Source organism: Phocoena sinus, chromosome 6, assembly GCF_008692025.1.
Source record: "Phocoena sinus isolate mPhoSin1 chromosome 6, mPhoSin1.pri, whole genome shotgun sequence".
Taxonomy (NCBI): domain Eukaryota; kingdom Metazoa; phylum Chordata; class Mammalia; order Artiodactyla; family Phocoenidae; genus Phocoena; species Phocoena sinus.
Genome location: NC_045768.1, coordinates 57104866 through 57129017, shown reverse-complemented (window position 1 = coordinate 57129017; position 24152 = coordinate 57104866). Strand labels below are relative to the sequence as shown.

Below are 24152 nucleotides of genomic sequence, written 5' to 3'. Positions count from 1 at the left end.
TTCCCTACCAAAATTTCCTTCCCCCCAAACTGAAACAAAACCACCACCCTCCGTCCATGGGCTTCCATCACCTCACTGGTTAATGTGATGTGCAGAAGGAAAAGGCAGTGTTCTGCTCTGACCCCTCTCCCATCCATGTCTCTGTCTCAGATGTCTCCACACTCGTTGACCTGTGTTACATCCTCCCACTGGGATCGGCCGTATTCCAGAGAGGTGGCAGCATTTCCACTTGTAAGTTCTCCTCTGAAACTGGATGGGCCAGCTGGTCCACGTTCATGGGTGTATGAGAGGCCATCACCTGCTCTGAAGGGCTCCCACTCTTGCTGTCTCCTCACCATAGTGACCACATGTAGTCAGAACAATGCAGAACCCAGGAATTGGCTTTCAGAGCTCTGAGGTCAGAGTCAGAATGCCGACCAGGGGCCTGGGAATCCTCAGGGTGCACAGTGCAGGAAGACCAAACGAGAGTCCCTGTCAAGTGGATCGATGTTTTCTACCATCATCCAACAGAGAGATGGCCGCAAATGCAGTCTTTCTCCCCTTTGATTCTTAGGTGAAGGTGCTCTGTGGTATGCTCGGCAGAGTAGGGACAGGGGGATTCGGATGGACAGTAATGAAGGAGTTTGGATTTTAGCTTTTTATACTTTTTGAGTACTTGTTGGGCTAATGGTACCTCAGGCCGTGGGAATATCATTGCAGTTTCCTCTTCCCCACCAAGAGAAACCTCTCAGAATATCCCAGAAGATTTCCGTCTTTTGTCCCTTGCAGCCCTTCGTGAAACCAGAAAACAAATTCTGGCCCACCATTGCCCGGATTGATGACATCTATGGAGATCAGCACCTGGTTTGTACCTGCCCACCCATGGATGTTTACGAGTCCCCATTTTCTGAACAGAAGAGGGCCTCTTCTTAATCTTCTCTCCCTAAGTTCAAGTGACTGATTTAATGGCTTTGGAGCGCCTGATAAAGAAATGTTTCACTTTCCACCACAGACTCAAGTAGGGGTTTTATATACTGTGTATATTTTTGTAATCTCTCTCAAGGTAAATGTAAATACAATTAGCATAGTGAGTGGAAGCTCATTGTTGGAAGATTGATTTGCTTTGGTGCCTCTGCTTTCACATGTAGCAGTTGACGTTCAGGTTGCCTTGATTGGGACCACTTAGTTTTTTGCATAGAAAATTTGGGGTGTGCTAGTAACTTTAACTCCAATGTAGCAAGTCTGCAGTATAGAGACTATACTGAAGATCCGATAGACGTATTTTTATTCCAAATAAGTCCTTGTGGACTGTGCCATCTGTGGGAAATCCCAGGGCAAATGTTTACATTTTGTATACACTGGAGAAATCTTTTTCCTCCTACTAATTTGCCTAATCTGTAATAGTATTTCTGAGTGTTCTCCTTTTTCCATGTGTGTAGTTTTTAAAAAATCTGCAATTAATAATATTCTAATAAAAACATTGCAATTTGAAGAATGCCTTCCTGGTCCACTTTCCAATGTTAACTCCCATGTACCCTAGTTTCAGAGGAGTTTGAAGGGTAATGAGAATACCCAACCCAGTAGAACCGTTACATTATTAGTTGTGTCTTTGGCTAAAGAAACAGTTTGTATGTCTCGGTCAGCAGTGAATGCCACTTTAGCCCTTTCTGCTAGAATTGTGTTTGGCTGCATATAACTGAAAAACAACCACAGCAGTTTAATTAAACAGCAGCTCATTTTTTCTCATTTAACAGTAAGTCCAGAGATAATAAGCCGAGGGGTAGTCTTCAGTCTTCCTGTTCTGCCTTCTTTGCATACAGTCTTCATCCTCACGGTCTTAAGATGGCTACTGCATACCCGGGCATCACATACCCATTCTAGGCAGGAAAAAGGAGGAAAAACAAAAGGCAGATTCCATCCAAGTCAGCTGCTTTTGAAATGCTTTCCCGGAGGTTCCACCCAGTAACTTCTGCTTACTTTTACCTGGCCAGGCTTGGTTCAAATTGCCACTCCTAGCTGCAAGGGAGTATGAGAAGGTCTTTTACCTGGGCATGTTACTGCCCCAAAGAAAACCAGAGGTTTGTTAATTGAAGAAAAGGAAAAGAATGAGTTTCAGGTAGGCAACTAGCACGCCTGCCACAAATAACTTTTCCCCAGAAATAGCAAATGCTTCATATGTTCTTCCCCAAAAGTTATTGAGCATCTGCTCTAACCCTGACTACTTGGTTCCTTGTTTGTTACTCAACCAACCATCGTTCAAGCTATTATGATAGTGACCTGGATGAAAGGTCTGCGTGCTCTATTGAATGCTCTGCAAGCGGTCTACTCATTCTCACACTTAAAAGTTTGTAGAACTGTTCATTTCAGCCTAACTAAGCAGTAGCGAAGTGATGGGATCCATGGTTCCTTTTTTACATAATAATTAAATGATTAATGTCTGTTGAGTACGTCTCAGGTACTATTCTAAGTGTTTATTATTTCATTGGAGCCTCACAACATTCCACTTTTACACGAGGGGGAAGGTATGGAGAGATGCCCAAGGTCACACAGCTGATGAGAAAGAACAGCCAGAATTTGAACCCAGGCTGAACAACTCCAGTTCCTACCGGTGTAAACTGGGTACCACACTGCCATGGTCACCACACACCTGGAGACTCTGCCCTTCCTGAGCTGGAAACCAGGCTCTCAACACAGACTGACCATCAGGGAATGGAGTAGCCCCTTCTGAGGAAGGACAAGCATGTGTAAACAAACCATCAGAGTGAACAGCAATTCTTTTCTTTCTTATCAGACTGTAAAGTGTTAGTGGTCGGGTGCCCATGTTGTCTCCACAGCTGGTCATTCACTGCTTGCCCTGGAATATGTTAGGGGCAAAAGCAGGTGATTAAGAGAGTTGAAGTAAACTGTCTGTCTTCACTATTAAGTCACTCATGCGTTCACCTGAGGCTTGTGCCGTCTTTCCCTGCTCCGGGTCTTCTTTGCCCGTGTAGTACCGTCCACCTGGAGCACTTGTCCCTGTCACCTTTGCTTTGCTGGCTCCCGTTTGTTCTTCATGTTCCAGCATCTCTTCAGGAGGTCTTCTGCACATCTCCATGAAATGGGATCTCTTATTTTCTAGCTTGGCACTCAGTTTGTTATCCTACACTCTTGGCACAGTTAGTACTTATTCTGTTTACTTGGTTTTTGTCTGCCTCATTAGACTAAGTTTTCTGAGAGCAGGGACCATATCTCATTCATCATTGGATTCCCAGTGCTGAACTGGGGTCTTCCACATTGTATGTGTTCAACAAACAAATATAAATTGAATGAAGGAATAATCCTTGATCTCAAAGAGGGACACTGCCATGGAAACCAGTATTCCCAGTGCATGCTGTGAGGGTTCTATTAAAGCTAAGTACAAAATACCAGGCCTAGGAGACACGCCTCTGGACAGGCTTTGTGTAGTTCCCCCTCACCCCCACCTTGTGATAAAATTTACCATTTTAACCATTTTAAATTATTCAATTCAGGGGCATTAAGTACCTACAAAATGTTATGGAGAATATACCTTTTGAGCACTTTTGAAGATGAGGAGTCTGATGTAGACACACACATACATCCTGTGAATCGGGCATCCCCTTGGCCTTCTCACAGCCCTGGGACAGGCCACAGGCCACTCCTGGAACAACCCTCGCCTAGCAACTGTGTGTCATAGAGGGGAAGGGCCCCAGCTCAGTCTGAAAACCCCATGAAGGATTTCCCTGGTGGTGCAGTGGTTAAGAATCCACCTGCCAATGCAGGGGATACGGGTTTGAGCCCTGGTCCGGTAAGATCCCACATGCCGCGGAGCAAGCAAGACTGTGCGCCACAACTACTGAGCCTGTGCTCTAGAGCCCACGAGCCACAACTACTGAAGCCTGCAAGCCACAACTACTGAGCCCACACACCTAGAACCCGTGCGGCGCAACAAGAGAAGCCGGCGCAACAAGAGAAGCCACCGCACCTGGGAAGCCTGCGCACTGCAACGAAGAGTAGCCCCCGCTCGCTGCAACTAGAGAAAGCAGAAGACCCGACGCGGCCAAAAATAAATAAATAATAATTTTAAAAAAAATCATGAACCCTCTAGATACATATAGGGAACGTGTTTTCCAATGACCAAACTGGTGCCTTTCATGCAAATAAAGGAGGTAGGTGCCAGTTTGGGGTGCAAGAAGCCATCTGGTACAAGCAGTTTGGAAGTTGAGATGTTAGCACTTTGAGAGGTTTGCAGGGCTCTGGGACATAACATTTGGTTCAGACATCAGCCAGGGTTAGGGATGTTGCCTAGGGCAGTGGTTTTCAAACCTTAGTGTGTCTAGATCACCAGAAGGGCTTATAGACAACAGAACGCTGAGCCCTGATGCATTTCTGATTCAGTACCTCTGGGGTAGGGCCAGAGAATTTGCATTTCTAACAAGTCCCAGGTTTTGTTGCCTCTCAGCTTTCTTTGTTCACATTTCAGAGACATTTCCAGAACTCTAAGCCTTTAAGGGATGGGTCTGGGGAGGCAGGTAGGGGTGAGGAAGAGGCTGGACTTAGTCAACCTTGCATCTTTTATGCAAATCTTACCATTTTGAGAGGAAAATCCCTCTATGACCGGAGCAGACTGTCCTAGAGCCGATGCCACCTGTGCTTCCGCCTGTCTGGCCTGCTAGGCTCGCTCCTGCCATTTGGAAAACAAATCAGCTTTATTATCAATAAGAAGCCAGTTGGAGACTGTGGTTTTAGACCTCTAGCTGGAAGGGCTTGCTTCTCCATTTTTACCCCCATGCTTCAGCAATCTGAGCCCGGGGACACCCCACTCAAGAAAAAAGCTTGAGTCTGTAGAGCAGATACGCTAATCCAGAACTGCCGCCCTGCGCTGATCCCAGGTGAAGGGAGGAGATGAAAAGGGGGGGTGCTTCCCCAGTGCTAGTGGAGTAACGTGGTGATCATCATCAATCACCTCCTCTGTGGAGAGCAGTAAGAGGTAAGCCAGGAGGCAGGAGTGTTACATCAGCTGAGGTCATTCCAGAATGTCCAGAAGATAAGAATCCAGGAAGCAGGAGTTGGTGCCCAACACAGAGCATACTACTCTCATAAGTCTGTTTATTTTCCTCCTGGGTGTAGTGCAGGATAGCAACCACAGTACTTGCTTTGTAGTCAGACTGCCTGGGGTGGTATCCCAGCTCCCCTATATCGTACCTGTATGGCCTCAGAGAAGATAATTAGCATCTCTGAGCCTCAGTCGCCTTATCTGTAAGATGACATTACCACTCCTAGGTGAGAGTGAATTCGATATATTGTTTGGAACCTGGCACAAAGTAAGTGCTCCTAAGTGTTAGCTCCTGTTATTATCCTCATCTTCACATAGGATCTAGTGTCCTATTCTATACATCCTGCACTCCCTGTACCAAGCACAGGAGTCCTGACTCCAGTTTGACTTACCTTGCATTCAGATCCATCTTCTTTCCCTTTCCATTCCTAAGGGCCCTTTTCCTCTGGACCACCAGAGAAAGTGGGAGGAACATGAGCTGTGACTTCATACGGATCTGGATTAAATTCTCAGATATACCAACTGTTTTGAGACAACAGGCAAATTCACCTTTCCTTTCTGCACTTCAGTTACTTAAGGTATAAAATAGCAATAATAAAAGTACTTACTTCAGTCAGCCTTGTTGTAAGGATTAAACAAGATAGAGTGAGCACTTGGCATAGTGTCTGGTACCTAGAAATCACTATCTTATTCAGCAAACTAACTGAGCCATTATGTATCAGGCACCATTCTAAATGACAGAGATACAAGATGAACAAGAAAGTTAAGTCCTCTTTCATGGGACATCAATTCTAGATGGACAAACACATCAAGACTTCACAGTATTAAATGTTCTTTAGAAAACAAAAACCAATATGGTCTGTGGGTGGGTGGTGTTTGGGAATCCTTTATATTAGGTGACCAGGGAATGATTCTCTTACAAGGTGACTTTCAGGCTAAAATCTGAACAAAAGGAAGCCAGCCATGACTAGATGTGGAGAAGGGGCGAAGGGGGTGTTCAGGAAGAGGGAGAAGCATATTTGAAGGCCTTAGTATCTGTATTCTCCATCTTATTTATTTAGCATTTGGTTATTTTCAATCTCATATGTAAAGGGTTTTAAGAATCCCTGGGAAATAGGGAAGGAAGAAAGAAGATGAGGAATAAACGCTGGGGTCGAAGAAAGGTGTCCGAATCTTTCTGGAGTCAAGAAGGGGGAGGAGGGGTTTGAGCCTAGAGTCGAGATCATAGGGAATGAAAATAGGGTCCAGAGAGGAAAAAAGGGACCCCGGCACAGGAATGGAGGGCTTTGAGGGAAAAGGAGAAAAGGTATTGGGGAGGGGGAGCGGTCCTTGGGTCAGGAAGGGAGGGAAGGATTTGTAATTGGGGAAGGAGGGAGGGAAGAGAACTGAAAGTGGGAAAAAGATGCAGGTTAGGAACAGCAAGGAAATGGGGGAGGCGGTGGTAGGGGTCTGTGGTAGGATGGGGAGAAGGATCCAGATGTGGAAGAGGAAGGAACATCATTAGCTCAGTGACACGGCAGATGAAAGAAATATTGGGGGGAAAGAAAAGCCAGATGGAGGGGTAGGGGAGGTGGGAGAAAGTTCTCCAGGGGGAGAAGGAAGAGAAGGGAGTCAAGAGCACGAACAATTGGCCCAATTAAGGAGGCAGGAGAGGAGTCCCTCAAATTAGGAAGAGGAGAGAAATCAAGAGAATGGGGAAGGGGGATGGTTAAAAAGTTGACCTGAGAGCACAGGGTCTGACAAAAGGAAAGGGTGGAGGGTAGGAGGAAGCCCAAGCTTGGGAGGGAGGGAGGCCAGCAGTAAGCAGAAGGTGGAGGAAGAGGAGAGAAGCAGTGTTGGGTGGAGGGTGGAGGGTGGGTGGCGAGTGGACCGAGAGACCTAGGGTCCAAGTTCCCTGGATGAGAAAGAGGCTGGGAGGGGGGGCACCAGACATAGCGGAGTGGGAAGGTCTCTCAATACAGGGGTAGAGGGAGGACCCCATGATTAGGAGGGAAATGTGTGTGGGAGGGGAGGACGCTGAGAGAAGAGGAAGGACAAGGAAGTCTTTCTTAGAAACCAACTAGGCGGCAAGAGTTCTGAACTGAGGGAACCATACAGGATCCAAACCTGAGGCCAGAGGTAAGGAAGTAAGAGGCAGGGGGGTGACAACCTCAGGGTTAGGATGTCTGTGAGGTTGAAAACTGAGTCCAGAGAGCAGCAAAGCCCTGAGGACAGGGCTGGTGGAAACCTCCCAGGAAGGGAGCTGAGGGGCTGGAGGACCCGCCTGCTTATTACTGGCCACAGAAGCAGGCAGGGACCCTGCTGTGTATGACTAACCAAGATGTGTGGTCTGTGCGGTTCAGTGTATAATGTTCTTTTTCCTCTTTCTTGCTTCTCCTGTTCATATGTAATTCTTATCGCTTGCTTCATTGACTACTTGATCTCCCCCTTCCCCCCCTCCCCTAGCCCTCCCTGTTCCGGGGGGCCTCCCAGCTGTAGCTTTACCTTGCCAACTAACTTCCCAGCCTTCGTACACATTGTCCATCTGGAGCTTTTCCCATGTCTTCTCCCCACCTCTCATATATATAACTTCCTCAGGATGGGGAATAAGTCCCTGATATTAAAGAAGCTACAATCTCTGCTGTCAGATCACCCATCCCGAAGTTTGTTTTGGAACATGTAGTCTATCTAGGGGAGGGGGCAGTCTCTGGTGCCTGGAACTGGGAAGGGTTACTGGATACCTTTTCCGTAAAAGCAGTGCTGCTCAATTAGGGTTTAAGAGGCTTTTGAAGGCTAACCTGGAAGTCTACCTCTTTCCTCTGTATCATTGTTCCTACAGGAAATATTTGTACAAATTCATAGAAGAGATTTCATTTTCAACCTACAATAAGTCATAGATTATGGCCATCATTCTTCAACAAATTAAGTTCCGAAATGCAGGTTGGAGATTGCCTGTAATTTCTCCTGAATTCAAGAGAATCAATGGACAGTGGAAGGTTGAAAAAAATCAACTACAAATTATTATTATTATTATTTTGCGGTATGCGGGCCTCTCACTGTTGTGGCCTCTCCCGCTGCGGAGCACAGGCTCAAGACACACAGGCTCAGCGGCCATGGCTCACGGGCCCAGCCGCTCCGCGGCATGTGGGATCTTCCCGGACTAGGGCACGAACCCGCGTCCCCTGCACTGACAGGCGGACTCTCAACCACTGTGCCACCAGGGAAGCCCCAAATTATTTTTTTTAAATGGACCTCCATGACTCTCTGGGGGTCTGGATCTCTTATAGAGGTCTAGGGTTTTCAGAACCAACGCAAGAGAATTTTAGTGTGATTTTGATCTGTCTATTGCACTGTAAAAGCAGTAGTAAAAGCGTTTGTAGAGTTTGGGGTATGACATTTTCAATTTCCTACAAAAGCACTTCTGAAGATCATTTGAAAAAAATACAACAAAAAACTTCGTGAGATTCACAAGGTTTAAGTGCTTTAAGTAACAGCCGAAGTTATAAATTCCCAGAAAACAGGGTGGAATCCAACAGCACCAGGAGTGTTATCAGTCATCCTAAAAAAATGCAGAATTTCCCCCAACAGTGCTGCCACTGGGAACTTGATCCAAAATTGCTACTCACTGCAGTAGGAAGCAGCCAAAGTACAATTAGATTACAAACAGATTCTTTCTTAAAAGTCTGGCATAAAGAATGGAAAAAGATAACTTGCTTGCATTCAAGACATTTTATCCAACATGAACTGCATAGGAATATTAAAGTTCCCCAAAATAGAAGAACTAGATGTTTTTATTGGTTAAGAGAAGCAGCTTCAATGCATTCCAAAAGACAATGAAGAAAATACTTTCCATGGAAGGAGACAGTTGGGTAGGCTGTTACATAAACTTGCAAATAGCAAAGGAGTGAGTATAGTGTGTGGTGCCAGCCATGTTGGCTGGGGGTGGGGTGGGGGGAGTGTGGGGGTAGAGAGCAGAGTCAGCACTATTTCTGCATTTTGTCAGAAAGACAGCCTTTAGCCTGGGACAGCATCTGCCATTCACACCAGTGCTGTCAGTCTGAGGTCTAATGCTCCTGAGCAAGAGGCAGTTTGGGGACGAGAGGCTGAAAGGAGCCAGTTAAGCAGGCTCAGTATCATCCTTAAGCAACTTCATTATTTCCCAGAAACTGGTTGCATTTAGGAATGAAGCCCATGGTTTTTACGGTATGCAAATGAGAAGAGTCTCTAAAAAAGAAATAGGTGCCATGCAACAACCACTCAGACATTTTCAGATGAAATTCAGTCAGGTTACACACCGGTTCTCTTTAAAATAGTGTCCAAACCTGGTTTTCAAAGAGCAAAAGGATGTAATACGAAAATACTGGAGTAAATAATCAAACAACATAGTGAAGCAGAAAAAGTAGTGGAAAGTAACACAGCCTTGAGCTTAAATTCTAAATCTGCTCCTGACTACCGTCAGTGACTTAGGATGAGTAACTCTCTTATCTCCAGTAAAATGGAGATGATGGCATTTACCTCACAGGGTGTGCGAGTAGTAAGTTGGTATGAAAAATACCAATGGTACTCAATTCTTTTTGGACACAGAATGAACATATACGGGAACTGTTGCTATCCCTGCTCCAAAGACATAGATATGCCAGCGAAATGCTTCTCTTCCCCCCATTAAAAAACACACATAGGTTCTCAAGGAAGAAAAGGAAATCTCCACTTGGCAGAAATGAAGAGGGAACCCAAAGGACCTGACACTACGAGGCCCATGGAGGCAGCTGGACTGGATATGTGTCTTAGGAATTGGGATTCCAAAGACGCCAGGGAAGAGATGTTAGGAATCGAGGCTGCAGTTATAATGTATAGTAAGAAGCAGGAACGGGGTATGCTTAGAATTGGGAAAGTTCTGTTCCAATACCAGGACTGAAAAACTGGTATTTCTAGCTCAGGGTCACAGCAGGAAAACAAACTTTCCCTCCCAGGCCACGGGTGGAAACAAAGTCACTAACAAGAATCTTTGCTACATGTGAATGCAGAAGCCAAATTCATACTAGTTGCATCGTGAAAGAGTCCCATTCAACAAAATTAACAACTGGTTCAGTTAAAAAGTGGGCTAGACTCAAAGAGAAAATTCAGTGAATTGGAAGATATAAGGAAATCACTTAGACCATAGCACAGAGTGGGTAAAGAGATGAAAGATGTAACAGATTCTAAGGTATGGAGGGTAGACTGCTGCAAACTTCTAGGAGGTTAAGAAGGAGATAGAAAAAAATGGAACAATTATTTTTAAAAGAAAAAATTTTAATTCCAGAACTGCATTTTCAATTTAAAGGAGTACCATGAATCCCAAAGCAAAGCAAACAGCAATTAATCCACACCTAGAGAGATTTTAGTGAAACTCCACAGTTATTGGGGGGAAAAACATATATCCTTCAAAGAAATAATCAAAATGACATCCAACTTTTTTCAGCAATAAAAGATGCCAGAACGCAATGGAATGCCTACAGAATGCTACAGAAAGAATAACTAGCAACCTAGAATTCTAAACCCAGCCAATTTATCTTTCTAAAATCAGTGGGGAAAAAAACATTTTCAGACCCACAAAGACTGAGAAAATTTACTGTTTGTAGACTTTCACTGAAAAGTCTACGGTAAAAAAACATCTTGAAGTATTCAACAAGAAACAGTGAGTAAACAGACAAAACCTGTCAAGTAAAACAGCAAGTCATATTTAAAATAACGAGTTTTAAAAAATAAGTTATAATGAATACTAAACATTAATAGGTCAGAAAAGGTAATCTGAAGGGAAACAAAAATATATTTGTTTTATTCAGAAAACAACTGAGTTACTGACCATTTTATAAATATCAATCATATCAATATGCTCTAAAGTATAGCAAGTTGAAAGATTAAGGATGATCACAAAATGATAGAAACATTACCTTTCAGTCCAGTGTGTGTGTGTGTGGCAGGGGTGGGGCGGGGAGGATCAAATCCTCTTCAATTATGAGAATATGGAGGAAAAGTAAGAATTACTCCTGCCTCCTCCGTAACAATAAACAAACTGCAATGATAGGAATAAACATTCCAGTAAAACACACATAAAGAGACTAAGTTTACCTATTAAAAGAGAAGACTATCTTAAAGCATAAAGTCCAATGAAATAAAATTTGCAGATTTTAACATTTGAAATACTATATTTTGTTTATGAATACCTAAGTATAAACAGAAAAGGCAACACTGAACTCATAATTTCTTGGGAGAGGGAGGGGAATGGGCAGGGTGACTGATGAAAGTATGTCTGCTTTGTTTATAGTATTTTATCCATTTTTGAAAGGCTACTTCGAGGACTCTGAGTACCACACAAGATGGAGTAAATATATTTCATCTCATTCCTGCTACTAAATATAACCAAAAACCCTGGACAAAATATATAAAGCAACTATCAAAAGGCTCTGAAAGGTGGAAAAAAGGTGGTAGCCTGGGTAGGCACTTTGGAACTTGAGGAATGACCTCGAAGTTTCCTGGGGTTTTTCTTTTGCCACCTTTTTACTTTCCTGATTTGGGTGCAAGAAAAACCTAAAACCTGAAAACATCAATGGGTACAGGTGAAGAAAACAAAAAGCCTGCTCTCATAAGCCAAAGGATGGGAAAAGGGTGACCTGTATGAAAAAATCCATTTGATTATACCTGCCCCATTCCAAGTGAACACCCATCCCCATACTCATTAGATGTGGCCAAGACTGTGGGGAGGAGCCCTGTGGACCATCCCTGCCCTGTACTGAGTGACCAGCTGCAAAGAGGCAGCATCTTAACCATCCCAACTAGAGGTTGAGGGAGGATTACAGAGAGAAAGAAGCTGGAGAAAGGGTTCCTTTAAATCTATTAATGAAGTCTTGGGCAGACCCTCAAGCAGATCATGCATGAAACTGACCATAATCAACATGGCAAAGTGAACTATGGGTGGACTACTGCTGAGGTTTCAGATTGGTTTCTGGGTAGCATCCAAGTGGAGGTGAACCAGAATAGCAACGCAGAGGCTTTGAAAATTGACACTGAACCACAAAAGTGGGCCTGAACCCCGCTGAACCTAAACAGTTGGCCTTATAAAATAGAACATTTAAATAGGAATAAGATTCTCATACTACTCAAAATGTCCAGGATCCAGTACAAAATTACTCATCATATAAACTTGAGTAAGAGATATGCGGAAGACCCAAACAAATTTTAGAACTGAAAAATACAATAACCAAAATAGAAAAAACTTACCCGATGGGCTCAGTAGCAGAATATAGATGGCAGAGGAAATTATCAGTGGACCTGCAGATCACTAAGAATTAATCTAATCTGAACAATAGAGACTATAAAAAGTGAGTAAAAATGAACAGAATCTCAGAGACTTGTGGGACAACAACAAAACGAACATTTATGGCATTAAAGTTCTGAAGGAGAGAAGAAAAAGTACAGGGCTGAAATCACATTTGAAGGAAAAATGGCTGCAAAGTTTCCAAATTTGACAGAAGATATAATCTAGACTCAAGAAGCTGAATGAACCCAAAACAAGACAGATCTAAAGAAACTCATGCTTAGTCACATCATAATTGAACTTCTGAAAATTAAAGACAAAAAAAAATTTTGAAAGAGGCTAGAGAAAAACACATTACCCATAGGAGAAGAACAATGTGAATAACAGTCGTTTTTTTAAATTTTTAGTTATTTTTTGCTGCATTGGATCTTCATTGCTGAGTGCAGGCTTTCTCTAGTTGCAGTGAGCGGGGGCTACTCTTCGTTGTGGTGTGCGGGCTTCTCATTGAGGTGGCTTCTCTTGTTGCAGAGCATGGGCTCTAGGCACGTGGGCTTCCGTAGTTGTGGCGCACGGGCTTAGCTGCTCTGTGGCATGTGGGATCTTCCCGGACCAAGGCTTGAACCGCTCTCTCCTGCATTGGCGGGCGGATTCTTAACCACTGCGCCACCAGGGAAGCCCAACCGGATACTTCTTAACAGAAAGCACGGAGGCTCAAGCCTTGACCAGGGGAGAATCCAGTTCCATACTCACCTCCTCTGGCTTCAGGATCTTACTGGCTGTTGGGTGGACACATCAGTTTCTTGCCACATGAGCCTCTCTTGAGCAAGAGAGGGTGCCCAAGTGGAAGCCACGGTATCTAACTTTGGAAGTGACATCCCATCACTTCTATTCACTACATTACATGAGTTGAATAAAAGCATTCCAGCCCACACTCACAGAGAGTAGATTACAACAGGGCATGAAGCCCAGGAGGTAGAGATCACTGGGGACCATCTTAGAGGTTGCCTACCACGCCACCAACCAATTTATCAATAGCTTTGTCAATCAATTTGGATAGTATTCAGTTTTAAAACAGCAGATGTTCTAGTGCCAAAGTATTAAAAAGATCAATTAAATTCAATTTCATGTCTACTGGTAGGCTGAGGAATTTAGGAATGCTATCGGTCAGGAAAGGCTGGGTCATGTGTTAGCGACTCAAAAACCTTATGCTCTTAAAATTTACTTCACACTCACGTTGCATATACATCACAAGTTGGCTGGGGACCCCACTCTGACAGAAAAGCTCTATTTAGATGCTACTGGTGTCCATGGAAGGGGAAAGAAAACTCTGGAGGGCAATGAAATGCTCTGCTCGGAAGTGACACATAGCATTTGATACAACTAACTGACCAGCTGGTCACGTGGCCCTGGCCAAGCACAAGGAGGTTGGGATGTATAATCCTAACACGTGCACTTGAGCCAGAAATACTTGGTGAAAAGTAAAAATGACTACTACAGTCATTCTGGTCACTAAATTTTCAACCTACTCTTGTCTCCTACACAGACTACACGCCCCCTCTGTCCAGAATGGTTATAATGAAAGAACAAAATGAAGCGTTAGTGAGATTGTGGCAACCTGAACTCTCATACACTGCTGGCAGTGTAAAACGGTACAAACTGCTTTAGAAATAGGTCTTCATTCTTCCTGAATAAATAGTAATGAAATTGATGGGTTGTATGTTAAGCACGTAATTAATTTTATAAGAAATGTCAAACTATTTTCGAAAGACAAAGGTTCGCAGCAGCTTGCCTTGTAATAGCGAAATCCTGGAAACAACCTATACATCAGGAGGTGCATAGACAGATTGCAGGATACTCATATAATGGATTACTCAGCAATACATTCAAATTCTGGCAGTGTCCATTCTGTTTTGTCTGTTGCATTGTTTTCACAGTCATGTTTATTTCAAAGAATTTTAATCTCAAATTACTCTTTGCACAGCAGCTTGTTCTTACTCTATCAATACTATGCAATTTCATACTTGAGGATATAGTTGTAAAACTCTTATTCTTTCATTCATTTTTTTCAATACATCATTTGGTCGGCCTGCTTGGTCCCTCTAGCTGGCTCTTGATTCCCTGTGTCCAGTGACTGGTGTTTAATCTTTTTTTTTTTTTTCCTGTGTAGCATCTGATTAACCCAGGTTACTAAATATCAGTTATTTCAGAGATTTAAAGGTCTGGTGTAGGGACTAGTCAGCACTAGTCAGTGGACAAGTAAGGATAACTCTTCTTACTGTGAGCTGGTGCTGAGTGGGCCACCAAGTTATTTCCTCCAATTAAGACAGACAAATCAGACAGGTAGGCAGTAATGAGATCTATCTTCAGGGTGTCCTGAAGAAGAACGGGGAAATGTTTCGTCCCTGGTGCGCAAAGAGAAATAGACAGTGGGCAAGTCAGAGCAGATCCCCAGCTCTTATAAGTAGGATCTATACTGAGATCCAAAGCTTTAAGCTTTATATAGGCAGGGCCCCTTCATGTTAGCCAAACTGTCACAGCAGGGTTGTAAGACAGCTAAGGGTGTTTTTGATTGCCAGCTGCCAAAAGATTACCTAATACCCTTAAACATACTAGCATGCACATATTTGTTGAATGAACCGTATTATTTAGAAGTGAGTTCTAAAACTAGAGGATCTGCCTACTCTAACTAGAAAAAAGAAAACTCCTACCCTTATGAAAGTGGCTGAGTGCTCAGCAATCAGTATAACTTACTAAATGTAACAGAATCCAGTAAAACCCTCAGCTTTCAAACTTATGCCCAAGAGACAACGAGACATTATGTACCACCCTCCTGAAGGATGACCACACCACTTATGAGGAAGTCTTGCCGCCGCCCCCCCCACAATTCAAGCCTGAATTTGGTCAGTCTTGAATTCTAACTACCAATTTATAGAAAATAAAGAGAAACAGGTTAAACTATACCACATGGTTATAATTGGCAAAATCTATTCTGTTTGAAAGGCTCCAGAACATTTCAAAATGCAAACTGTAAAAGGCAAAGGGAAAAAAAAAAGATTAAGGGGATATACACAGATTAAAGATACTTACGAGATAGCAATTAGTAACAATGTAAAGTCCTTATTTGGATCCTGATTCAAACAAACTTAAATATCCATGTATGACATTTGAGACAATGGAAATTCAAACAAATATTTACTAGACTTGATGATATAATTAGTTAAAAAATTGTTTTACACGTGTGACAACATATTGTGGTTATGCTTTCTGAAAGTATCTTCTAGATACAAACTGAAATATTTATGTAAAAAAAACCTGAAGTCTTTAGAAAAAAGTTTAAGAGTAATATAAAATTGTTTAGCTTTGGGACATTCTTGACACTTCTGAACATGTTAAGCTGTAATCACCTTTTTTTTCATAATCTATCATTTTATAGCAAAGTTAAAACAACATATAGCATAAATGTGGGAATTCCTTATTTCCCTAAAAAGTGGTAGAACAAATTCAAGTAGCTGAAACTGGAAGGTATTCTCCACCTTTCATGCAGCAATATGGCCAATGCCAGAGGAAATAAAATACTAGATGATGCAATTTAATGATTCATTTTCAATCTAATTTAAATTTGAATCTTCAAAATAAAAATGATTCTAATGTTTAAAACTAGCCCTAAGTGACAGTAGCTCCAATCACGGTGCTGTGTTTCCCAGAGCTGCTTTTGAGCTTAACTGAATGCAGGAAAAGCACTGAAACCAATCTGGCTTATATTCAAATGTGAGAGTCTACACAGCCCAGAAGTAGATTGCCAGGTCTGGACTCAGATAGCCTGTTTACAGCACTGTTCTGGCACTTCCTTGCCCTATGAACTTTGGCCAGTTTCTTAACCTTTCTGTGCCTTTGATATTCATCCATAAGAAGAGGATAAGAAATCCTGCCTATTAGGACTGTCAGTAGAATTAAATAAATACACATGAACAAACGCAAAGCAAATATTCAATAAATATTGGCTATATTTATGGCTCTGAATTCAGGGGTAGGAAAACTGATTCGATAATATTAAAAGTTTTATGAAAATTCAGTTTCAGAAACTAGAACTGTTTTAGAATATTCTCAGGTTTGTGAAATAAGTAGCACTGATTATGCTTAAATTGAACATCAGACTTGGTTGTTATAAATAAAAGAATAGTCACTTGGTTCTTAATTTGAAACTTTTTCCCCATTCAGTTAAAAACAACCCAAAAGAGCAAACCCAGGATGAAATCTGTCCCTTAGTGCTTAAGATTTCATACTAGTTCTCAATACCAAAAATTAAGAGTAAAAAATTGTGCCAAATGTTTCAGTAAAAACACACAATGAAATACTCTGGAAATGACTGATTCTTAAAAACACCTACAAATATAAGCCAGACAAACGTAAAAAAGTGAAACAAGATGAACTGTTTTTCTGGTCATAAAATATTTATTAAGGTATATTTTAGGGAATATAGTGAATATAAAATTTAGGATCACAATATGAAGCAATTTCAATCCTCTCAAAAAGTCAGCCCAGTCCTCAATGCTCTGCAGATGTAAAACCACTGGTGAGACTCACTAAAAGCAGTTTGACTAGTACAGAAGAGGCTTTTCACATGAACATTTACAACTAGATCATCTGAATACCTCTTTTAAGTGCAAAACCACACCACATTACACTAATGCAGCAACAATGCATTCATATTGTTTTCATTAGTAGTCAGCTTGCATAAAACACCAGAAAAAAGCACAATGGAGCTCACAAAATTGGCTAAAAAAAATGAACCTGTCCTGCAAAACACACACTGTAATGGAAGAAGACATTAAAAATGTATTATGCACACTACAGAAGCTGCGTTCATTCCAACAATCTCAAGTGTCACTTCCTTTTCTGAAAATCAAATTACATGAACCAGGCACAACTAATATTTGGGAGGCAGTGTGTAGCTAAAATTTCATTTAACTAATTATTCAATGATTTAAAAAATCCCCATAAATCTTTTCTGTCCTGAGGTAGTTGCAAAATAAATCATAACTTGGATATCAACTAGAGCTGAGGCTTTGACTTTTTACTCATTAAAACTAGTTGTTAAACTGACAAGAACTACCTTTTGATATTTAAAAGACAGTTGAGAAATGGGCCTCTTACTACACACACAAGATGATGGCTACGTAGGAAAGAGGATTAGCTGCTTCAGAACGTGAGAGATATGGTCCACCATTGCTTCCACCCCCCCCCCCACCCCAACCATTTTAGATTCTTTATTGTCCAAAAAGCCACGGGGAGCAACACAGTAGAAGTAGACAAATCATCGTCCTTTGCTGTAGCCAGGGAAGAAAAGGTCAAGTAGAGTCTGCAGAACCTCATTGGGAATCATGATGTAATTCTGGCCAAGATCGTGCCGGCAAGCAGGGCAGGAGAACACTTGAGCCTTAAAGGAGCGCTGTAAGCAATCCTAAGGCAAAACCAGAACCAAAATGAAACAAAATAAAAAAACACCTCATTTCATCTGAGGGTAAAGCATACAGAAAGTACTCAACAACTTAGGCTTTTAAACAGAACTAGAAACTTACTGTTTGGCAACAAGAGAAACATAAAACAAGAACAACTGTCAAGGCCTGAATCTGCACTATGAAAATTAACCTACAGACGTGGCTTTAGTTCCACCTCTAACACATACTGTGAGACTTCAGGTAAATGACCACTTTTGTATACATTAATTTCCTCATCCAGTAAAAATGAATGTTAGAATTCTGCATGTTTCCACTAGCCTCACCTTCTAGGCTGGATTTTAATCCTGATCTTTCCTGATAGAGCACAAAAGAAAAACAACTCAGGAATCCCCTGCTTAAAACTATATCTATTTTATGAAGTCAATGTATAATGTGCTTTCCAAAAATATATTTAGCTCTACTTAACTGACTCAAGGTCACATACTAACACTTATGTGGAAGGTCGGTTTCCATTTTACAAAAGAAACTAAGTTCAGAAGTTAGGTCAGGGCACGTAACCACCAGTCAGTAGAACAAGATTCCAACCTTGGTTTGACTGAAATTCAAATTCCTTTTACACCACACTGATAAGACAATATTCAACTCCTCTGGGCATGCTGCCAGACAGAATCTGTTCTAGGTCCCCTCAAGTACACGAAATTATTTCAGTTTGCACTATAATATATGAAACATACGTAAGCTGTAACAGAAAATAGCAACAACACATTACTTTCTTCTCTATTTCAACCCCTCCTCAATAATTTCAAACATGACAGAATGTTGAGACTATACAGATTTGAATTACTATAGAATTAAAACATGGATTCACCACCAAGATGTAATTAAATGCTTCCTAACCAGCAAGGTTCCTTATCTATTCTGCTTCATGAAAAAAAATGCTTGTTCGCGTGCTGAAAAGAGGTTTGGAGGTTAGTGTGCCTTCTGGCCTAACAAGGGAAAATGAGAAAGGAGTTCTACTTACTTTACAGACATTGTGGAGGCAATCTGTTGTCACAGGCTGGTAAACTAGCTCCTGGCAGCAGACACACATAAAAGATTGTTCCAATTTTTTCAGAAAATTCTAGAATGGTACCCAAGGAGAAGAAAAAAAGGTTAGCATTTCATAATATATTAAAAGAATTCCAAATAATTGGAGAAAAAAGCGTCAATCCCATTCAGTATGTTTTCTATTAAGAAAAAAATCAAGTAGTGATTGTAACTACAAGCAAATGTGTAATAGCAAACTGCAGAAATCCCATCCATAAGATAGACACATTAATTTTTAAATCTTAGGATTGAGTTGCAAAGGTTGCAAAGTCAGGACATATGGCTTTAAAAAGTAAACTTCATATTCCAGAGATTACTATTTTTCACTTAAAAAAATCATGAATAGCCTGTCTCAGGTCATTACATACAGATCTATTTTCAAAAAGCTCCATGGTATTCTAATATATCTATATATATTCAATCTTTTTCTCTTACAAAACTTCAATACTTATTTTTTATGCTTAAAAAGGTGAAAGCACTTGGCAATAATACTCTAGTATCTAAGACCCCAAAGAATCAACGTATTTATTTACCTAGAATAATTTTCTGTGATATTTTGCCCCAATCCCCAAATCCCATATTTTCCTGGTGCTACTGTTTACTCAAATTAGGACTAAATTACAGAAGGTCGAGCTTTATAAAGCAAACATGATCAGATGGGTAGTCTATAATCTTCAAAAGCCATTACTGGGTTCCATCTTATCCAAGCTGTTTGTTTAACCTAGAAGGAAAAGTAGTTTTTTGAATAGTCACCAGGATAATCCTCCACTCAGTTATTTTTTGGTAGTAGCGGAGTATAGTTTATGTTTGTTCTTTATGTTAATAAAAAAAGTAGAATCTACAGGAATTTCAAGTAAAAAAAAAAAAACCCCAAAGATTCCATTTCATAGTTATGTCTTGATAGTAACTTATTTTTAAGCATGGATTATAAAGCTCAAATGAATTATCAATGAAGTGTTATTCAACACACTAGAAGAATATACCAGTCAGGGGGAGATGCGGAAAAAACTTAACTTTACTACCAGGTACCTTCTCTCTGACAAACTACTTTGTTAATGACTGATATTTCCCCAGTACCTCCACAGTGCCTGTAATATGAGCATATTTAGTATCAACATTTTGATTTCCTACAATGTGCCAGGCACTCATCTACATAGCAGTAATAAAAAGGCCAAGTCTCTGCTCTCATGAACTTTATATTCCTTTAGGAGAGCAGATTTTTAAAAACTCAACTTCAGATAGTAGTATCTGAGGAAACAAGGCAAATTAAAGCAAGAGTAAGGAGGGTCTATTTTAGAAAGGATAGCCAGGGAAGGCCTCTCTGAGGAGTGTAGTATTTTGCGGAAACTTACAAGATATGAAGGAACGAGCCACATGAAGATACAGAGAGGAGAATTCTAGTCAGAGAAATGGTATATGTGTAAAGGCCTAGGAACAGGAACAGGTTGAGTGTGTTTAAATAGCACAGATGTCACTGTGGCTAAAGCAGTTTGGGCCCGAGAGAGCAGCAAGAGGAGAATGCACAGGTAGGTAGGGATGGATGCCAGATCATATAGGGCCTTGGGAAGGTGTCTGGATATAAGCATACATATGTAATATATGCATTTATTTAAAAGTCACTGCTGGCCAAAACCTGATTTTTCTGGCTTACTAAATGTGTTCCTGATTTATCTGAAAAGAATGGGCATGAAACCTACACAGGGCAATAGTACATAAATGTTCAGAGTAACCACTAGCAGCAATGTCACAGTCACCTGACCTAGGTATAGGTATGTAAGATCCTGCCACCAGGGGCAGGATTTTTATTGGTTTTGTTTGTTTGAGAACTGTCAGTTGGTGACTTTCACATAAAAGTTACATTGAAAGAAGAGGTTGAAAAGTATACTTGATTTGCACATACCTACCAAGTCTCGCAGGATTTGACCACTTCAATAATTTGTTAAAATTGATAAACAGGGTATATGAAAAGCCGCAGATTGAAGCCTAATACACGTCCAACCCAGACAACAGACGCGCAAAAGAGAACTTCCATGTGCACTCAGGTGGCATTATCCTTCACCTGTATCTGCTATTTTGTCTTCTGCTCACTCACAGCTGGAACTCACCTGAGTTATTACTAACCAGCTGTATCCTCTCCAACCAGAAAATAATCAGACCATGACCAACAACTGCTTGCTGTTTCTTACTTGCTCTAAGTGAAAAAGAATCTGACGTACCAGAGTCAGACTCTCCATGTGCCTGGTTCTCTTGGCTAAAAAGCAAGTAACACTTCTCACAGAGCTAACTCACTTTTCTCTGTCCTCTAAACATGTAAGTCTCATTCTACCCAAGGACAACCCAAAATATCACATTTATAGACGAAACAAAGAAAAAAAACCCTCCAGTATCAATCCAAAGGGCATCTGATAAACCTCATTCATTTCTAAGTCTACAAACTGTATCAGGAAGATGTTTCCATAATGATGACTATCTGTCAAACAAAAAGCAACATAAAAACTATGAGAGTTCCCTCTAAATGCACATAAAAGGGGCATATAGATATGCATTAACGCCATTTCAGACACACAAGAAGTTCTGGCCAACGTACTCAGAAAAATGAAGAAAACATTGGAAGGAAGAAATTACTAAAAAATGACAAAGTGGAATTTCAAGAGAGGATACTAGACCTCACCCACAACAGCAGCTTTTCTTTTTGAAGAAAGCAGAAGAGTACCGATATTACACATGACAAGGGGCTAATATCTAAGAAAACAAAAGAATTAAATTTATAAGCAAAATTAGAGACAATAAGAACAGTGAGCAAAGAATGAACAATTTACATTTGAAACCCCTACCTTTTGGGATTTGATAAGAAAGCTTCATTGCAAAACACAGCTTAACACAAAACCCAGATGTCAGTTACCTTGAAATTCCTTTTCACTTAAAAATTTTATCATTACCAAAAAAAAAAAAAGGAAAAAAAATCCAAAACATATGAAATACTTAAATAAATGCTGGTTTATTTTACTGCTACGTTGAACATGTGGGCATTGAAAATTATGCTGAATTGCTTAAGACTTGTTCTATCAGGTAACTTTGAGCTATAACAAAACTTTCCTGATGAATTTTAGATTAAACTGAATGTGTTCCACAACTGAAAATTCTTCCTATGAACAGCACCTCACCATAAATGATAAGTTCAAGCACAGAGAGGTCAAAAAACCAACATCTAAGAGGACAAAAATCAATTTAAAAGCATCAAGTGCTGCCTCATTTCTGAAAGGTGGCCGTACTGGGTGAGAAGATTGGATAAAAGGACCAAGTTTTAACTGACTTGTGAAAATGATAATTCATAGCGAAAATATTTTTCATCATTTGTTAATGTTAGAAACTTATCAAAAAATATTTACATACTGGTCCTTCCACAAGAGATGCAAGAACTTCATCCCATAGCTTCTGGTTTTGATGATCTTCTCTGATTAGATGTTGTTGTTGAGGGGTTAGTTGGAAAGCCTCAACTGCTTCTGCTGAATCTGATGCTTTCGGTACTTTGGAGGCACTTGGACAATCATCTAGATTTATTTAAAAATACATCAGCACACTACAAGTGGTTCTAAGCAGAACTATGAAACGAAAGAGTAAACTGGCACCAATTATGTTTAGCATGAAGATAACCAGGGTAGAGCAGCATTTAACTTTCCCATATAGTTTAGGATACTTTGTTTAGGCTCTGGCACTATTAACATACACAAAAAGCTCACCCCACCCCACCCCCACCAAAAAAAAAAAAAAATCCCTTCATTTTTCTTTTAATTTCTTATGAGTTTTCAATTTACTCCCTTAATATTTCTCTTTATTAGAAACTATGTTATTCAGATTTATGTCCTGCAATCATTACCTACCATCTGTAGATGGCCTTTTTGGGGCTCCACTGGCCTTCTTTGACTGTCCTTTAGTCTTCTTCCCTTCCTTATCTGAAGGGTAACCTACTGGATACTGACGAGGGAAAAAAGTACAATGTAGATTTAAGCTTCACAGAGAAGAGGGGTTCTAGATCCTTGTCAGAAATTTAAAAAGGGGAATGGGGAGGAATCTATACTCTCCCTAAATTGAAAAGATTTATATAAAGGACACAGACGTTTAAAGAAACAGAATTCAAAGGACAGAAGACTATTAAAAATCCCCAATTCAGTGTAAAACCATGTAGCTTTGACTGTTAGATATTCCATTTTATCTTAGTTTCAGATCAGTGATGATCTTAGTTTCAGATCAAAAAGAGGAAAGAACTTTTTAGGAGTTGTGACTAGGGGGCTTAAAAAGTTTGAGAAAGAAAGGAAAGTAGAATTAGATATGAAGGTAAGTGAAGATCAACCAAAGAGCACAATAGATGATACTCATATAGTTGGGGTTACACTAAGTTATGGAGCCAATCTTAAAAACAAAAAACCCCATGAAGGGCCAAATTTCTATCACCCCAAATTAAGAGGCAGGGGTGGGGTGGGGTGGGGTGGGAGAGCTTTTAGAAGACCTAAAGCCACTAAATTACTGAATTCTTTATCAACTAAAAGGTTAGGCTTTAAGGGATAAATTCTACCCTATTACCCTTGTGTTTTATTGGCTATGCTTTCTTTTGGACATGCTTTGTGATAACACTCATATTTAAAGCTCAATATGTTATACAGGCCTCATCAATGATATTAACTCATCATAGCTGACTGGCTTATATGCTTCGTTCTGCTCAACTGTTTCAAATTTAACCTACTTAGAACACTGCTCTGCTGAACAGCAGACCTGAAAAAAAAATCCTTTGAAAATGGATTTAACAATAGGTTTAAAAAAGGAATTATTTTGACAGTTATTTTAGCAGCTGATGGGTCTCATTTAAACAATTCTATGAGTTTAAAAAGAAAACAAAAACAGAAACAGACTTGCACTAGAAGAGACACACTCACCTGCCTGGGTGGTCAGACACTTGCCCATAGTTCAGCCCCTACACATGCAGTGTGGGCAGAGCCAGGGGAAATGACAAAGCTGGTAGTCTTTACGAGAAGCACAGCGATGGGGAATGATGGAGGATGAACTCAAACCATGCTCTGAAGTCAGTGTCAGGGACAAAGTCTAGGGTGTATAGGCAGTGGAGGGGAAATGTAGCCATACCATCCATTATGCACAAAAAACCAACAAAGTCTTATATGGGTTAACAGCTGAGCATGGGCAAAGGGAAAAAAAAAAAGGCAAAGCACTAAAGGTGGTGACAGGACAAGGAAGCAGCTTTGAGGGGGAAGAGAGAAAAGGGGTGAGGAAAAGTGAGAAGGGTAGAAAG

General features: G+C 40.8%; 2 protein-coding genes and 1 long non-coding RNA gene across 15 annotated transcripts in view; 1 reads left to right on the top strand and 2 right to left on the bottom strand.

Moving 5' to 3' along the window:
• Positions 1-1471, top strand: part of GLDC (glycine decarboxylase) — a 137989-nt gene extending 136518 nt beyond the window's left edge. For 2 of the 4 annotated variants that reach the window (XM_032634821.1, XM_032634819.1), the window contains one exon: positions 151-912. In XM_032634821.1, coding sequence (XP_032490712.1) covers positions 151-396 — 246 coding nt within the window. In that variant the 3' untranslated portion in view covers positions 397-912. Of the gene's footprint in view, positions 1-150 lie in introns of all 4 variants that reach the window. The other 2 variants (XM_032634820.1, XM_032634823.1) reach the window with 2 other exon arrangements.
• On the bottom strand, positions 999-10931 carry LOC116755405. Its single transcript, XR_004350365.1, has 2 exons — positions 4567-10931; positions 999-1856 (listed from the first exon to the last, which is right to left on the bottom strand). It is a non-coding gene; the product is annotated as an uncharacterized LOC116755405 (long non-coding RNA).
• A 5806-nt stretch (positions 10932-16737) lies between these two features.
• The window catches only part of UHRF2 (ubiquitin like with PHD and ring finger domains 2), a 75606-nt gene continuing 68191 nt past the window's right edge, over positions 16738-24152 (bottom strand). For 4 of the 10 annotated variants that reach the window (XR_004350364.1, XR_004350361.1, XM_032634824.1 and 1 more), the window contains 4 exons: positions 22732-22825; positions 22244-22401; positions 18786-18884; positions 16738-17766 (listed from right to left, as the gene is read on the bottom strand). Coding sequence is in view for 3 of the 10 variants with exons in the window: in XM_032634824.1 (XP_032490715.1) it covers positions 17620-17766; positions 18786-18884; positions 22244-22401; positions 22732-22825 (498 nt within the window). In the remaining 7 variants the exon portion in view is untranslated. Of the gene's footprint in view, positions 23948-24152 lie in introns of all 10 variants that reach the window. The other 6 variants (XR_004350362.1, XR_004350359.1, XR_004350358.1 and 3 more) reach the window with 5 other exon arrangements.